General features: G+C 39.0%; 2 protein-coding genes across 4 annotated transcripts in view; both read left to right on the forward strand.

The window, feature by feature from the left end:
* LOC116846171 overlaps positions 1 to 11,510 on the forward strand; it is a 32,446-nt gene extending 20,936 nt beyond the window's left edge. Inside the window, exons 2-16 of the mRNA XM_032819694.1 lie at positions 398 to 713; positions 2,850 to 3,197; positions 3,301 to 3,542; positions 4,138 to 4,995; positions 5,167 to 5,340; positions 5,647 to 5,848; positions 6,349 to 6,590; positions 6,673 to 6,800; positions 7,099 to 7,369; positions 7,493 to 7,709; positions 7,795 to 7,920; positions 9,340 to 9,422; positions 9,515 to 9,639; positions 9,814 to 10,056; positions 10,307 to 11,510. Of these exons, the coding sequence (XP_032675585.1) occupies positions 398 to 713; positions 2,850 to 3,197; positions 3,301 to 3,542; positions 4,138 to 4,995; positions 5,167 to 5,340; positions 5,647 to 5,848; positions 6,349 to 6,590; positions 6,673 to 6,800; positions 7,099 to 7,369; positions 7,493 to 7,709; positions 7,795 to 7,920; positions 9,340 to 9,422; positions 9,515 to 9,639; positions 9,814 to 10,056; positions 10,307 to 10,414 (3,683 nt within the window). The 3' untranslated portion in view covers positions 10,415 to 11,510. The remainder of the gene's footprint in view (positions 1 to 397; positions 714 to 2,849; positions 3,198 to 3,300; positions 3,543 to 4,137; positions 4,996 to 5,166; positions 5,341 to 5,646; positions 5,849 to 6,348; positions 6,591 to 6,672; positions 6,801 to 7,098; positions 7,370 to 7,492; positions 7,710 to 7,794; positions 7,921 to 9,339; positions 9,423 to 9,514; positions 9,640 to 9,813; positions 10,057 to 10,306) is intronic.
* Positions 11,511 to 15,944: 4,434 nt separating this feature from the next.
* LOC116846193 overlaps positions 15,945 to 18,735 on the forward strand; it is a 114,207-nt gene continuing 111,416 nt past the window's right edge. The window contains exon 1 of one of the 3 annotated variants that reach the window (XM_032819729.1): positions 15,945 to 16,040. The gene's annotated coding sequence lies outside the window, so the exon portion shown is untranslated. The remainder of the gene's footprint in view (positions 16,041 to 18,735) is intronic. The other 2 variants (XM_032819731.1, XM_032819727.1) reach the window with 2 other exon arrangements.

The following is an 18,735-nucleotide window of genomic DNA, read 5'->3' on the forward strand; positions in this document are numbered from 1 at the left end:
GGGGGGGGGGGGGGGAGGAGAAAGCTTCGCATTCTGTCGACGATGAAAAGTATAACTCGTCACTCTCCTGGAGTGAATTTGTAAAAATGCTTCGGAATCTTTTCAAAAGGATTATTTCACCTATAAAACGAGTGAATATTCCCTGATTTACTCAGTGAAAACGTTCCCACTTTACCGCTCCGTCTTATGTCTCATTGACTTTGATATAGTGCGAATACAGTTTCGCTGCAAAGTCTGTAGTACACAATTTCAGCGAGATTTTATTAATTGCGGTGCTATATTTCTGTAACTGAGCTAATTAGAAGTATAACATTTCAGTGAAAAATATGCTGATTGTACTTTAACGTGCATGTGACATGTTAGTAATTTCCATTGACTCTTTCGTTTGCGCTTGCAGAAGCGTTGGCCATACAGAACGACAAAACGTCCTCTCGACTCTCACGAGAGAATATCGTGTTGAGTGCCAGCGCTTACACTGGTCCTGAAAAAACGTTCAGTACGAATCTACCGGGAGTGTCGTTGAATTTCCAAAAGACCGTACCGGCGTTCCAGCTGGAGAGTTCGAAGAGCGTGAACGGTTACGAGGGGGAGAAGACCAGGTTCGTATTCAAAGATATGAGCCGCGACGAGTTCATCGACGAGCTGACATCCTCGAAGCACGTGGCAAATATCGACGGTAACAACATCGAGGTGAAACCCGGTGAATACTACCAGTAAGCCATTCTGGTTTTTTTACGAATATTACGGAAAGAGGGCGTATTACGAGAAGAGTTTCAAGCTCAAATCAGTCCATTTTATTGACAATGATACAAACTACACCCTAGTAAAGAATATTAAATTTAAACATTTATGTATCGAAAAAAAATAATTTTATCTTTTGCAGAATCCTCTTAACATATGGCTTCAAGAAAGTTCATGGAGAGGAAAATATTCTAAGAACAATAGTCTTAAAGTTAAAAAAAATTCGTTTTTTATCTATTAGGTGGTAAACTTAGTTCCTGCGGTTTTTTGTTTAAAAAACTCATTTATTTCGACATCAAAAGCAAAAAATACATTAATCGAAGTATTTTCCCTCGCTAGCTATACATTTTTCCCATCTTTCGGGCAACGCGTAGATTCCGCGACGATAGAACGATTGGTCTTTTGATGCAATCCATTCGTCGATCCATTTTCACACATCCTCATAATTTCTGAAGTGTGTATCCACCAAGCCGTGTTGCATCGACCGGAACAAGTAATAGTCCGAAGGAGCTAAGTCTGGTGAATACGCTGGGTGCGGGAGAACTTCCCACTCGAGCTGCATCAGTGTTTCTTTGACGGCTTTGGCAACGTGTGGTCGAGCGTTGTCGTGCAAAAGCATGACTTTACGTCGATTGCTGGCTACTGCTGGCCTTTTTTCCAACAATGCTTCATTCAGACGGTTTAATTGTGATTGATATCGATCCCCCGTGATACTTTCGTTCGGTCTGAGTAGCTCATAATAAACGACGCCGTGCATATCCCACCAAATGCAAAGCATTGCTTTGTGGCCATGAATATTTCTCTTTGGTGTGGATGTCGATGGTTGGCCAGGGTCTACCCATGATTTTCTTCGTTTAGGATTATCGAAGTATATCCATTTTTCATCGCCAGTCACTATGCGCCACAAAAAACTCTTCTTTTTCTGCCTGGCGAGCAGAGAAATAGAGATGTTTAAGCGATTCGCAATGGCATTTGCGGTTAATTCGTGTGGTACCCATTTTCCCTCCTTTTGAATTTTTCCCATTGCATGTAGACGTTTGGAAACAGCCATCGGAGTAACATTTAATGCTGCAGACAATTCTTGGAGCGTTTGAGTAGAGTTTTCGTCCAATAATGCCTGCAAATCGGTGTCTTCAAACTTTTTCGGTTGGCCTGAGCGTTCTTTATCATTGACATCAAAATCACCACTCTTAAATCGCTGAAACCATACTTGGCATGTTCTTTCCGATGGAGCATAATTGCCATAAGCTTCGAAAAGCAATTTATGAGCTGCAGCTGCAGTTTTTTTCAAGTCAAAGTAATGAAGCAGCACATGTCGAAAAAACAACTTATCACGTTCCATATTTAATCAAAAGAAAAAATAGCACTGCTCGCTTAAATGAATCTCTTCGCACTGAAAAATTTTGACAAATGTCTAACCTCTAAAATGCAGCCAGTTTCAGATGTCAAAATAAATTACACCTACAACTAACGTCATCTAACGGTGAGCCGCAGGAACTAAGTTTACCACCTAATACATATTTTTATCTAAAAACTTTTAATTTTTTCTTAATGGAACTTTCTCCTAATAAGAAGGCATTCGAGTAAACATATTCCTCTTGACTCAAAGGAAAAAGTTAGATCAATATCTAGTATATCTCCAATTGATAGTCCATCTCTCATTAAAAGAGGAATACTTTTTGGAATACTTTTTTCTTAATGGAACTTTCTCCTAATAAGAAGGCATTTGAGTAAACATATTCCTCTTGACTCAAAGGAAAAAGTTAGATCAATATTTAGTATATTTCCAATTGATAGTCCATCTCTCATTAGAAGAGGAATACTTTTTGGATAAAAACTTCCGTTTAAAAGAAGATAGCACTATGCAATTGGAATGTCTTATTTCAGGTGTTAGAAAATGTTAGTTTCAGGACATATCCTTTTGAGGCCATATATAAGAAGTTTCCGCCGAGAATTATCATATTGTGATGATAATATCATATTTGTGGGTGCGTTATCAGCAGTTTTAATCAGATATTTGTGTGAAATATCTCGACATTCGCTCTTAATTTCCGGGAGATAACAATTAAAAGCTGGTACGTTGCGAAGTAATTCATTGCCACCGACAGAATTGTGCCAACTACGAGCGATGTCGCGAGAAGGTCAATGTCGGGGGAAGGACAGGGGGCTCCGCAGAGACCAAATCTCCTGTCGGAGCCCCATCAGCCGGTTGGCGGGTCGAAGCTACGATCACAACATTCGCCAGTGACGGATCTGCAACGAAGAGGCCGTCAAGAGATCCCCAGGATCTATAGCGAACACGCGCCCCCGCCGGTTCTGCAGACCGCCACGCCAGGTCAGAGGCAGGCGAATCCCGATATACAGGACATTATCACCGGCATTGTCAAATTGCTCAACGGCAACGTCAACGTGGCCGCCAATACCGTAAGACCGTTGAGGCCGGTGCAGGCCACGAGGTACCACAAAAGCGTTCGATATTCCAGCACGGGCGTTACGACGCGACCCACGCTGAATATTCATGTGCACGTCGTATTATTAACGATAACGTTGCGTTTGCAGGATTAATAATCGAGGGCCGCCCAGGATTTCGGACGTGCCACCGTTGCCGCCGGATTTTGACACCCCCGGCATGAACCCACCGCCACCACCCTCCTCTCATCCTTATCCATTCGAAAAACCTCCTGCACCTGACAAACCGTCGTTGAATCAGCTGCCACCTGAAAGGCCCATCAGACCGTTCATTAACGGAGTGCCACTACCAGAGCAAATCGTGCCGCCTTGGAATTGGGATTCTTCTCATGGTACGTTTTATCGATTTCTGCAAATAATCATGCTATCTATTTTATACAAAGGTCTCATGCAACGAGATATATAACCGAGTAGTTTGGCACTTTTATGAATAGTTGGCTGCATAGTTAAGCAAGAATAATCCAACCCATCAAAAACCTATCAAAAACCAGATTATATAAATTATGATCTTTGAGTTTTTGTCTTTTACCAACTGATTTTTCTATATAAAACAAAAAAAATTCAAGCCTTGATTAATTAAAAACAGTTTCTCTTTTCTACTCTTAATTGTGTCTTTTTATATATTTTTTAAGAATTAAGCTTGTCAATTATAATACTATTGAATAGAGACAAAATTGAACGATTGCGGAGAACCTTAGTGCTTATTTATACCTTTTAAAATCGTGTATCAAATTTTCATTTTCATTTTTCCCGAAACGTATTTTGTGTGGATTGGATCATTTTTGTACAACTACGGCCAGTTGTAACTCAATCGCTCCTCTCTTCTCTGTTTAATTTGAACAAAATTAAATTATTAAATTTCAATTTATTATTAAATTTCACTGTGGACGTATATATTGTTTAAAATCAATCCTTATCTCTTTGAAGGTGGAAATAGGCGACCAGTGTTGTCCCATAAACCACCGCTCTTAGATTCCACCTTTCATCGTGACAGGAACTTCTCGATGACAGAGAACTCGCACTATGATTTAAAACCGGAATCTGAAACGCCTCAGGAGAGCTCGACGAAAAAGAAAGACGCTAGTCATCAGGGAACACACACTGACGACTATGAGATTAAGAATCACACGAGCAGCTCCACTGACAACAAAAATCGAATCGAAACTACGACGACCATTGATGACTCAGTCCTTCAGAATGTAACAAAGAGACCGGAAGCCGAGGAGTCCACGAAGAAGAGCCAAAAGCTTCACCCACCTTCGAAGGAGAATAACGTCAATGCTGAAGAGACGTTGATCCTCGGCATTGCTACCGACGGCATCGCTCCGACTCACTCGATGCAATATCCAGCACCTTCGAAGACAGCAGCTTCCTCGAATAGCCAACTTAAAGTTACGAAATCTTCAAAAAACGAGGACAAAGCGACCGCGACCATCAAAGGGGAAAAACCGACCGAGAAAACCGTCTCGGCCGTCCCAAAGATTACAGCCACGAAGGTTTTCTCGACCAGCACCCTGAACATCGAGACCAGCTCGTCCGTCCAAGTGATCGAGTCCACACCGACGAGGTTTAATCTCCGGCCTACTATGGTTGCTACGGAATCGGCGTTTGACTCCAAGTCTAGTGTGGTGAACTTGGAGCCTAGCAGAGTATCAGATATCGAGTACACAACGCCCGCATCTAGCGTCTCGACGCCCACCGAAAGTCTGCCTACTAGCTACTCGAAGAGCTCGACGACGATAGAAAAGAGCGCCATTCATCCTGCGACCTTTACGAAAAATACAGGTATGCGAAGATACACAGACAACGTATCTGAAGAATGCGTGTGAGGAATGCTTGCTCGATGATTCGCAGGATTTATCCTTGTTTGTTTGTTTAAACGTTACTTTCGCTTATTTTGTACATGCTGGCGAATAACGTGTAAGTCTTACAATACATGAGATAACATTGTGGTAGGATCTACGGAACATTACCGACCACGGCCTGGAATTGTCCTGGATGACACTCTGGATTACACCGGTGCGCAGGGATTACCGAGTCAGAGACCTTATTCTCCTTCGAGACATCCGCCTATCGGTGACGTGTTCGATGTGACCGTTTCGGCGATTCAGGGACCCGGAGGAAGTTCCGGTAACTTTCACGCTTACGTAATTTCTTCGACCAGCTACTCTCATATCTTGAGTCACTTATGTGCATATAGCATAAACTTCCAAAGCACATCCTAGAGATATCCCAGAGATATCTGGACATCTCTGTGGGACGTCTCTAGGATGTGTTTTAAACATTTGTATGAACATGGTCGATCTATAACTTACCAGTCCTTTTTGTGTAATGTTTCGTAAGGTTTTAACATTTACATGTGTATGGAGGATTGGTTGGGAAATTTTTACGAGTAGATGAGTCCCCGTGCAACATTTAATTCTGTCTCAATTTAAGGGGAGAGCATCAGGGTGTCCGTGAATCCCGGTGGCGGTGATATTATATTAACATCCGCTGTCGGTGGGCAAGGTTACGTGAGCATTGATGGTAAACGGACGTATTTGAATCTGTTTGACAACACGGATCGAACACCGACGGGACCCACGCACGTTCAACCGCAGCCAACCAGAACTCAACCGCCGCCCATCATCGGTACCGGGTGAGCCTCTTCTTCATGATTACGATACGACAGAATCGAAGATTCGATCGTTTTTCCACTCGGCAAAAAGATACGTCAACTCAATTTCTCTGACAATTTAATCTCTAACGGATGTATAAATCGTTAATTTAATTTCCTGTCCTCCGGGAAAATTTCTATCGCTCTGTGATGATAAAATGGTATCAATATACATAAAATATAATATCTGTCTCTATATTCCCTATAAACTCCCAAACTCTTTGACCGGATAGAATATTGTGTAGTTATTCTCCAGAACTCTGCGGAAAACATAGGCTACATTAAACCTGGACATTACTCCATTCCCTCCCCCTGATTTCGTCTCCTCGACATTTTGTGTGATAATTTAAGTCTAGACGTTCTAGATACGAGAAGCTCGGACAACACCGGATTAAGTTTAAGCTATTTAGTTATGAAACGCAAATACACACGAGATATTCTCATTAACGGATCCTGTTTGGAAACCTCTCCGCTTTGTGCAGTCTCGCCATTCCACAACCGGATGCTCCAGTTGCCACTTCACGCCCAAATGGACCCAATCGGAGGCAGCCACCATTATATCGTAGACCGACACAGCCACCTGTCAGAATAGACACTTGCATCGTGGGCGACACGAGTACGTGCGATGCGAGTCAACACGAGGCCTGTGCAACTGTTCAAGGGGTATCGGCTTGTCACTGTAAGCCGGGATACGCGAGATTGCAGCATTCATTGCCGTGCAAGAGTCAGTGAACAATCGTAGACTGCGTAGAGGCACGTCGATTACAAACTGTGCTAATTTCGCATGTGACATTTCTGTGTTGCAGAAATCGTCAGTATCGTCGTGTCAATCAGAGTGGACAAATTTTACGACAAGAAAATCGTATGGGATCGAGGATTATCCGACAAGGACTCAGAATCTTATCAGACTCTTGCTTATGAGGCGAACAGAGCTGTGAGTATGAATTAAATCATCAATCGATGCAACATTCATAAAGTGACTAGACAATGATTGATTTATATACTATTTTCTGTTTAATCTATCTTGGTTTTTTAATGATATCGTATTACAGCTAAATGTGTAATACAAGTTTTATCAATCCTTTTCTTCCTTACCTCCCATTTATGATTTGATATACTTAATTCTTTTTCTCGCTTTCTCTCAGTTTCTCCCTTTCTCTCAGTTTCTCCCTTTGTACTTAGCTAAATTTTTTATGCAATTTGTCACTCATTTTTATAATGTTTTCATACAGATTGAATCTGCCATGTCTATGACACCGTTCTCGGATGAGTATATGGGATCGCAAATAAACAATGTTTACCAAGGCGACGTAAGCCAAGGGCAAGGAGGTGTTTTCGTAAACACGACCCTGAAGCTCACCTATGAACCGAGAACGATCAGACCGAGTTTAGCAGGCGAGCTGCAAAGGCATTTGTTGGGTGTTATTCATAGAAGGAATAATAACATCGGTAACAGCGCTTTATATGTGGACAGCCCGCCTGGGTCGATATCGAACTTGCAGGGTGAGACTCTGACAACTATAATCAGCAGCAGAAACTGATATTGTTTCAACTTACAAGATATAATGTATACACAACTATAGGTATAATCGACACATTGCGTATTTATACAATCACAATCTACAGATTTGGATGAATGCGCTTCGTCAGAGTTGAACGATTGCCATTCCTCCGCCAGCTGCAGCAACACCTTTGGAGGTTTCACGTGCAGCTGTAATCTAGGATTAAAGGATCCTCACAAGGACGATCCCAACGAGTCTGGCAGAACGTGCTTGTCGTGTCCCTCAACCTATTGCAATAATCGCGGCTCATGCTCTTACCAAGGGGATCAGATGCAGTGCACGTAAGTAAACGCGATCGCGTAAATCCTTCGATTTATAGTCTGCTATTTTTATATGTGATATAATATCTTATACATGACATTCTAGGTGCACCGGCAATTACTACGGCGCTCAATGCGAGGTCGACGGTGAAGTCTTGGGTGTCGCAATAGGCGCATCTGTGGCTGCATTAGTAATCATAGTGTTGACGCTAGTTTGCCTCGTTATGTGGAGGTAATAACTTTTAGATGAATAAGTTTCTAATATTTATTCGCGTATCATGCCATTTTTTTCTTTATATTAAGGATTTATCAAAGCTCGTCTGGTTTTTCACTATATTTCTTTCATTAATAATAATAACGAAACAAAACACATAAAGGGTGTCTTAAAAATATGGGAACCCCTGAATATCTTTTTATAGTGAGGTTTTTCGATAAAATTTTCAAAACAAAAGGATTTGTAGGATTTCAAAAGCTGAATTTGATGATGACCTTAAAATTGACCTTAAGTTTCATTTTGAAGGCCATTTCAAGGTCAACTTTATTTTTTCAAATTGAATATGCATATTTTCATGACGGATTCGGAATCTACGCCAAAAACTGGGACGCTTTTGTCTGAAATATTTTTTCAGAAAATGCTCTCTTTGACATTAAAATGACCTTCAAACTTTATTTCTTAAAGATATGGGAACAATACCATCAGCGGTCGCGCAATAGCGGATGCTGTGACTTCGAAATGACTCCCGATGGTCATTCTGACCCAAGGGTCAGGGTTCTCATTAAAAAAGCATTAATTAATTAAAAATAATAATTAATTTAAAAAATCCCATTAAAAATATGGGAACCCCTGAATATCTTTTTATAGGGAGGTTTTTCGATAAAATTTTCAAGACAAAAATTATAGGATTTCAGAAGCTGAATCTGATAGTGACCTTAAAATTGACCTTGAAGGTCATTTCGAGATCAACTTAATTTTTTTTAATGGAAACTCTGACCTTTGAGTCAGGATGACCATCATTTCGAAGTCAAAGCATCCGCTATTGCGCGACCACTGATGGCATTGTTCCTATATTTTTAAGAAAATCCGTGAAGTTTGAAGGTCATTTTAAAGTCAAAGGGAACATTTTCTGAAAAAATGTTTTAGACAAAAGCTTCTCAGTTTTTGGCATAGATTCCGACTCTGTCATGAAAATATGCATGTTCCGTTTGAAAAAATAAAGTTGACCTTGAAATGGCCTTCAAGGTCAAACTTAAGGTCAATTTTAAGTTCATCATCAGATTCAGCTTTTAAAATCCTACAATTTTTGTTTTGAAAGTTTTATCGAAAAACCTCATTATAAAAAGATATTCAGGGGTTCCCATATTTTTAAGACACCCTGTATACAAGATATACATATATGTATATCTTGCTCAATTAAAGTATCTACTGTGCGAAAGTTTTGTAATGCATTAAGTCTTACAAATCTTTGTGATACATTAAGTATTAAATTTTCAGTAGCAGTTTAAACTTGGATTCAAGTTTAAACTCTAACAATGTATTTGTTTCGTCTAAACAGAGTTTAAGTTGAAATCTAAGTTTAAATTATCATTGAAAAAAATCGGCCCTAAGTTGCATGTGCATGCACATCAGGTTCATTTTTCACGCATTTTACAGTCGAAGGTGGTCTCGCGAACAAAAGTCCGTAGGATCTCCAGTATACGGTTACATTCAGAGTGGAATACCCGGCACTCTTCCAGGTACACAATCAGATTAGCGTACAAATAGAAATCCAAACTGCCGTCAACGGCGCAGGTACACTACAAGGATCTTTTATTTGTCGGATCTGCAGGTACTTTAGCGAGGGTTGGTTCTGTAGGCACCCTGGCGTCCGTAAAACAAGGACCGCCGACTAATCTGCCTCCTTATATGTGGGCCCACTTCGGAGAACACATGGCTACAGCGAATGTCTATGCGGTATGTAGCAATTTTGCATAGTTAACGTTCCTTGATCAATATCGTGCGTGATACCTTTGAGAAGAAAATCATAATCACCATTGAAATTAAATATCGCGAGCACGATAATCAAGACATCTCCAGTTCTTTGCGCGCTGATAAAAATGAAACAACTTGACAACTTATTGTCGCAAGACCGAACCTATGGGCCCGACGCGACCGAGCTCAGCGATGTTCGGTTACCCATCCATGAACGTCCACGGCACATTGCCTCCGGTCCCATTACCGCGGCTGCAGGCCCCCCCGCGGCCTCGACAGAGATCCCAGCCAGATCCGGATAGCTCGGATTCCGAGCCGCAGGATAAGGATAGGGCCGACCTAATTCCGCAGAGCAGCGGTTTTCACGTGCCCAGGCCGAAGTCAAGATCCTCATTAGCTGTATGTATTCGTTAAGTTGGCGAGTGTATTATTATTATAGATTACGGCGATGAGAAAAGGAAATGTAAGTGGATTAAAAGACAATTTAACGCAACCGGATTTTCGCGTAACTGGATATTTAATCCTGGGAATACCGGTCGGTAATTCTCGTGATTGGTTTTTAAATCCGCTTCTCTCTGTGAGAGAGGCTTCTACGCAGCAGGCTTATTGATTTCACGCTTTTATTACGGAATGTTCAATCACGTTTCAGAATCAAAGTGGCATTTATAATGACGTGGAGTACGATCAGGGTGACGTTCACCACTTGTCGAAGAACAACATCCCGATGTCTACTTACAGGCCGTATTACAGAACGTGAAATCGTGCAATTCGAGAAGCGGCGCGCGTTCGCGAACGTGCATCGAGGGACACCGCCGCATAACGCGTCGCGATACATTTACCGCCTCGGGTGTTCGATAAGTAGCGCATTACGACACGCGCGATATTGCCAATTCGAAGTAATGTCGCGCTAGAAACTGTGACTCCAAGAATCTTATGTATGCGTGAACGCGAAATGATCAACATGTACGAACAGAATTCGCAAACACGGAGGCGGTAGTGGAAGCCTAATCGTGAACGCGCGTATTAAGCAGATTAAATCGTTGAAGTCGTGTTCTCGTAGTCACGCGACAGTATGTGCTTTTACGGTACACCGATACTACAATTCCCAGTGTGTAGTATGAATATATTTATTATTCATTAATTTCCCGATCATCGATTTCCCAATCGATATTTTCTGTAAAATCCAAAAAGTTGTTGAGTAGCTTTAGCGAGGGAAACGTGTCAATCGCCTATATGTAAGTTTCTAGTTGTTGAATGATTAAGCTCAATACTCAGATTAAGAATAATTTATAACTACGAATAATCGACTGCGACTTTATCTGATAAGCGGATACTAATGAGCACCGCGTTACGAATTAAGTAATTTAGAGTACAGAATGATTTAAGATTCGTATTAAATAATTTTAAAGAGTCTATTCTTAGAGAGCACATTTTAAAAAAGACTTTAATATAATTACGATTAACTTATTGAAACTTCTCTCTGAAAAAGATAATTCGGGGATAGTAAATTGTTATTTCCTAGCGCGCCCTGTCTACACCGTAAGGTACTGATAGTACTTAAATTAGCAATCTTAAGCAATCTCTGTAATTATACATATATATATATATATATACACACTATTTTTTTCAGATTAAGTACATAAAGTAATTTAAATTTTAATTCATTTATTATTTCAGTTCTGTAATGTACCTAACATGTATAAACCTGGAGAGGGGAGGAGGGAGAGGAAGTGGGTGAGGTGTAAAATAGAAAATTTACAAAAATGTACGAAGCTGCGAATCAATAAACGATAACGGTAAACAATAACGGTGTACGAAGCTGCAAAATTAATAAACGATAACGGTAAATAGGAGCGATCGCTCGATGTCTAATTAACGTGACTCAAATCGCTTATTGTTGGAAGCCGCGACAACAGTTGTTAAAGCTGCATAGCTGAAAGCCGGAAGTTTCATGTTGGCTGATGTGAAATAGTGAAATGCGCAATTTCAATAATATGTAAAACAAGAAAGCAAAATAATTACACTGACGGTTATTAAATGCTTGCTCTCCAACAAGCGCGTGGGGTTGCAAATTGATTCAATTTGGCTGTTTAGGTCGCGATATTGCGTCCTGTATGACAAATGTTATCGATCCGCGCGACGCGCTTGCACTTGCAACAGCGTCGACAAGAATGAAATATTTAGCCGGCTGCATGTCCAATAAATGAACACTAGATACGTGATGTATGTATATGTATGTATACTTATACCGACATAAGAGGTGAACAACCTCGATCGATTTTCACCGGAGGAGGCTGTGGTTGACTGCTCAACGCTTCAAACGCTTCACCTGTCGACATTTGAGTCCGCGACAATTGGAGGCTTCCGATTCACGCGCGATCCCTAATTACGCCGCAAGAATCAATCAAGCTGATTGCATCGTCCTGGAAGCGTCTACGAAAAATCGACGAGTTATCGACGAGACACCTAGCTCCCGCGATATTCCCGGAATTTTAATTAACTTAATTAGATATTTTGCAGCAAAATGTGTGCACGAACGGTTAATTAAATCGTGCCCGCGGGGATTCGTGCTCGATATTCACAAACTGAATTTATATATAATTAAAAAGATAATTTCTAATCGGGTAAAAGGATATCGTATGTGAAAGGATTTTCCATATTTACTTTGCGGCTCTTACGCGCTTCGTGTTCTCGCTAGTTTCGAAAGCTTAATAACCGCAATTTTTTCAGCTTCTGAAGTAGTCATCCGGGAAATCTCGTATAGATTATCGCCCTTGGCACAATGCATTTTATTTTTCCTATTTGTATTTTTCCTATTTGTGCCTGAAATTTTTGCCAGATACTGAAAATTATCTCACGTATTCCCGCGGAATCACGAGATATCGGAAGTCTCCGACGTTATATTATGCGGCGAAAATTTACCGCGAAAGGAGAAATTGAAAGGAGAAATTGACAGGACGTTAAATGGCAACATCGCTGCGTATTCGACGGACTCTTCGAGAATATTCAGAGAATACAGGGATGTGTCCTCGCATATTCCATTGACATTTATTTCAACGATCATCGATGCGCAATGTCATAATCGCAAGTTTGGTGTGGTTGATATTAACCGAGAGAACGCGCAGAATTAACGACGCGCTACGAATATCGGCGGATATCTGTTTGCGCAAAAAAGGCCGCGAACAATTCGCGATCCTTTATAACGAACGCACGCACTGCGAGTGAAATGTATCCGCTTGCGCGTTTTATTCGAAATGCATGCTTTCGGCCCTCTATTGAATATTTCCACAGTGGTGCGCGTTTAAATAAAAAACGTGTTTTGTGGAAAAAGCAGATCAATGTATTGCTTTCATTCCTCCTTCCTATCACTCGCACGTTTCAGTCGTCTGGCTATCCTCCACCGACATGTATTCAATTTGATCGAAGCAAATGGTGATAAAGGCACTTTGACTAATGACGCTTTTAAATGCTTCAGATTTCTACTAAGTCATTACTTAAAACTTGTCTCTCAAGTAATATACTTTTGAGTGATTTTAATTTAGAGTAAAATAATTTAGAGTAAAATATACTGTTAGAAAAATTCGTATTAAATTTAATAACTGGGATGTGGAGTTTTTTACATAACTATATTATAAAAAGTAATAATAACATCAATATTATATTTAATAACACATAGTTAGGAAAAATCATGATGAAGAGACTTCTAAATAGCTCCGTTGAAATCTCGATAAAGGCTACGATGTTTTGCAATCTTTCAGGTCACGTGACCGAAACAGTCTCGTATTTGTGATATATTAGAAAAATTATTCTATCATTTTATAACGTGTTATAATGTGTTTCATAATTTAATATGGAATTTAATAAGAAAACATGGAATATAAGATAGAAAATATTAGATTTTATAAGAAATATGAAATATTATAATTAATTTATAATTAATAATCCTAATGTTATGAAAATTTTCACTATTATTAATTTTAATATCAAATTCTTAAATTTATTTACAAAAATGCTATTATTTTTGAGAACTTTTCTAACAGTGTAGTTTAAAGTAACTAAAGTAAAATAGAGTAATTTAGAAAAAATAACAGTTTTTCAGTTAAATATTGTGCGATCACAGATATGAGTGTTACGTATATCATAATTCAATCATATAAAATTTTGAATCTAACTCTGAATAAAGATTCGAGTGTTTTATATGAGACAAATTTCAAGTAACAGCTATTAATATGAGCCTTGGTAGCGTTTCGTTACACATTTGACTCTACTGAAAGAAACGAAACGGTGGAGAAAGAATGCAATTGCTCAAGAAACGCGCTGGAAACTCACGAGCAGTGTCAAGCATGAATCGACGAGAATTCTCTTTTGCTGGGACAGTCGGCAATTCAATCATCGAAATTAATAATTAATTCTACAAGCAATCGCAAATAATTTGATCGAATTTGATGAAATTAATTATCAATCAGTGCATAATCAATCACGTCAAATAAAATTATTTATAATTTGACGTTGTACCTATGGCAATTGGCTAATTTTGATTTGCTGATTGTTATAAATCAAAGAGCATTTTAATAGATTAATACACTTCATTTGGGGAATTCTCTTTGCAGTTACATTTGTTTTTGGATAATCGTATAAAGCAAACTTGGTGTGTTTGCATGCGAATGCTAAGTGTCATGCATATTGGCAGGGAACACGTTAAATATCATTGAAAATTCTGAATAAGGATAAACCTGAGATCGGTGCGTGACACATGTATGACGCTGGTAGCGCGAAGACGTGTTAATAGATTAAATAGGTTAAACCTTCCGCTACCAACGAGACATGTTCCGAGAGACACATATTCTCTCTACCATTAATAATAACCTTCCCGAGTCGGAATTTTGGTCCTATGTTAAACATTGAATTCTACGCAGTAGGAGCTAAATTAGCAAAGCGGGTTTAATTTTAATGATATATTATATTCCTTTATTTAACTCTGATGATGTTCAAAATTTCTACTTTCTTTAGCGTCAAAATAAGTGTTGAATGAAATAGTGAGGCTGAAAGCAGAATTTTTACTTGGTGAATTAATCGTCTTTCTCTCAAAATTGACTAATCTCGCCATAGATATAACGTCAAGTAATTTCATTTGACATGATTAATTATACACTAATTGATAATTAATCAAAATTTCGATTCGGGTAAGTAGCTTTTTTGGCATTCAGAACACATCAGCTATCTATTTTCTATCTATTATCCCGTTGGGATAAATACGCCATCCCAAAAGCTCTGGGACATCAGTGTATCGGCCATTTAGCGCCAAACATAAAACTTTTTAGCTTTCTTACTAAAATTATATTACATTAACGTATTTAATGAAGTTAAAGTAAAGGAAAAATTATCATTATTATTATTAAATTAAATTAAGTTAAAGTAAAGGAAAAGTATCTTTTGGAAATAAAATTGGTAGTGAAAGGGTTATACTGGTCGTGAGCTGTTGGGTGACCGCGCGTCAATAGAAAATTTCATGACAGTCGAGCGATGTTTTTGTGCCGACCATTCCTCGCTTTCTGTGATTGCAGTAGCATTTAACCGCGGCTTGAAATGACATCCGTGACGTGCATTTTAGCCGGCACATTTTTCGCCCTGCATGTCGAGCACGTTTGAAGTTTCAAGCGGGACAATACGCCCCCCGATATAAATTACAAGTTTTATGGAAACAAACGCCGTGTCTGGTCTAAAAGTATTGGATTTCCTCGCGCGGTGTGTGTGCGCTCATGTTATGCCGTTTATCGGACAGCGGGACGCTGCTGGCAATAGCTGAAATCATGCGAGAATGACGTCAATTGACCGACAACCGCTGCTTTTGATATCTAACTGAGAATTTTCTTTTTTTTTTCTCTTCTTTTTTCCCTTTCTTGTAACAGACGTGTCTGAATGACTGAATACACCGATAAGGCTCCTCTAAATTATCGCGTGCTTCTTGTATCGTCACGTTTTGTCTTGTTTCGTCATTGAGTCTCGTATGTCGTCTTGTCCTTGTTATGATTAGATGGTCAGGTTGATAAATCAAAGTAACACAAACAAGCGCGCGGTAAGTGGCCGCGTTACGAGCGGTAATCAGTGAGACTTCGAAGTGCACTTAAAAGACGGCGCGAAAGTCTTGCGTATTTCTCTCTTCCTCCCTCCTTCCTTACTTTCCGTTTATTTCTTTTCATCGGAGACGCCGTATCTCGGGAGGGAGTAAAATAGATTTTCGTTGTCGTTACAGATTGTAACGCGATTAGTACGCGGGCTGCTCGTGTCAGGGAAACCACTCGGCCGCGCCGTGTCTTCTATTAACCCCATTGGGGACGGGCCGGGCGAGAACCTTGCCTTGCAATTCCGTAACTCTATATATGGTAAGTCGATTTGCACCGGCGCGCGATCTCCTGTATCTGTTTAGCATCCAAACAGGAAAGTAATCTCGCAGGTGCGATACGTGGCCTCGCGAAACGCACCTGAGCGCAAAAAGCGCAATGCCGGGACGGAGTTTTCGAATAGCGGAAGTGTTCAGGTCAAAATTCGCAAGGTCAAATTCTGCAAGATAAGATCCGCAATAATGGAAACGCGACGATTGGTTTTGGTACTGTCGAGGGAGCTAAGTTCATAAAAATTGCTCAGCTTTGAATTTCTCGCGATACAAGAGATTGTCGAAATTTTGATCCTATTTTCAATCTTACCATTCCATTCAATACTTATTTTGATACTCTGAAACCTGCAATACAATCTATTTTGACACTAAAGAAAGTGAAAAGGAAAATTTCGAGTATCAGAGAAAAGGAAAATTTCGGGTTATCAGAGTCAAAGTAGGAATAAATTGTATCATTGGAACCTAATTTTGTTAACTTAGCTCTTACTGCGTTATAAAATTCAAGATACATGGGACCAAAATTTCGTCTTGGCTGCATTATGGATATACAGAATTTAACGTAATCGCAGTGTTTCAATTAATTCCCTATCGAATGTTATTTTTATCGTATTCTGTCGCGAGAAATTTTGAATTGAAAACCTAATTGAACCAATCGTATTTATATGAGTTAGAATAATTAACGCGCATTAAGGGGATCGTTGAATTAGTGCGGGGAACCCGAACAATGACGGTCGGCACTGCTTGTGCGTCAAGGAAATCCTCTCGGATTTTAACCTCCGCCTCTCTAATGTCAGAACTGGCTAAGCGTTGCGATTTCCTACGGAACCTTGATCTCGTTTGTCGTCAACGATTAAATGGAACGTGATTTTTGCGAACACTCGCACGGCTTAGCTTTAAAGGCGGCAATACGTGACGAGCGTATATGCAAACAATTGCCACGAAAAGTTGCAACTTTCTGGACTTGAAAGAAATTCGAAGCAATTTCTGTTTATTTCTCTGATGTAAAGCATGCTGCACATTATAAGTAGAGGAGAATATTAATATGAAATATTATTACAATGATATATTAATAAAAAATATGTGTGATAAATAATTTATGACTTTCCTGCACAAGAGTTTGCGTTATCGCTTTGTATATATATATATATATATATATATATATATATATATAGGATGTTCCAAGAAAAGAGTTCAAGACTTGCAAGATAAATAATATTCATTATACTGACAAGTAACACTACTCAAGTGTGACATTTTTCTTGAAATTCAGCATGCATATAGCATATGACATAACATTTCATATGTGATATTTTATATTGGCCCGTTTTTCAATTTGCACAATTATTTAGACGATTGTTTAAACGAAACTCGAAGTGGCGATCTACGTAAAAAGTAATATCTATAAGCCCATAATATGTAAACCTAAAACCTATAAGCATGTAAACCCAAAGGCCATAACTCGAAAATCCATAAACCCGTAAACTTGAAATCCATAAGTCCAAAACTCATAAACTCAAAAACCATAAATTTAAAACACGTAAACCCAAAACCCATAAAAACAAAATTCATTCACTCCAAACCATAATTTAGACTTATGGGTTTTGTGTTTATTAAATTTGTTTATATGTTCTAGATTTTGTGTTTTGCACGTATGAGTTATTGTCTATGGGTTTCGGATTTATGGATGTTTGGCTTATGGATTTCCGACTTTTATGTGTTTTGAGTGTGCTGGTTTACGTGCTTATAGGTTTTAGGTTTATGTGTTTAGGTTTACATGTTATGGGCTTATAGATATCAGTTTTTACGTAGTTATTGCCACTTTAAGTTTTGTTTAAACAATCATCTAAATAATTGTGCAAATTAAAAAACGGGCCGATATAAAATATCACATATAAAATGTTAATGTTATGTCATTCTATGTCATGCTATGTGCGTGCTGAGTTTAAAGAAAAATGGCGTGTCACATTTGGATAGTGTTACTTGTGAGTAGAAGATATTCAACAGACAGGTAAAAAAATCCACCGTTTCAGAATTATAAATGTTTTTTTTTAGGTTTTGGTAACGCAAATTATTTGTGTGTTTCCATTAATCACGTGCAGTGAATGTGCACGAGCGAGTATCTTTTATCATATTATTACTTTGACACTTACACACACACAAAAGATGTTTACATGCTCTCATGTTTTTTGAATACTGCGCGTAAGAGCAAATGACTGCATTGAAGCTAGATGATAACGTAAATATTATTGTATAGAAATGGAACTGATTCGCAATAGATCAGAAATTCTTAAAAAGGGATACGTAAAAAAAAACACAAAACCAATAAACATTCGTAAACTGTAAAACGGTTTAAGATTTTTCGATTTATATTTACTAGATATTTGTTATTTAGTATGATGAGCATTGTTTGTGAGTTCCTGTGAGTCTTGAGCGCTTTCTTTGAACACCCTGTATATATCATGCCGATGCGTGATTCACTCGACATTGGACGCATGTGTTTAGCAACGACATATTGGGGGAAATTTCATCGGTATCGTCGATAATTCGTCAAGGGGCGTATGATCGATTTTATTTATAGCGCGCACCATAAATGGCGTATTCCTCCTCGTTACACATAGCGTGTCGTTTTAATATATAATATATATATATATATGTGTGTGTGTGTGTGTGTGTGTGTGTGTGTG

Source organism: Odontomachus brunneus, unplaced genomic scaffold, assembly GCF_010583005.1.
Source record: "Odontomachus brunneus isolate Ranch 3 - 2012 unplaced genomic scaffold, Obru_v1 Obru_scaffold_061, whole genome shotgun sequence".
Taxonomy (NCBI): domain Eukaryota; kingdom Metazoa; phylum Arthropoda; class Insecta; order Hymenoptera; family Formicidae; genus Odontomachus; species Odontomachus brunneus.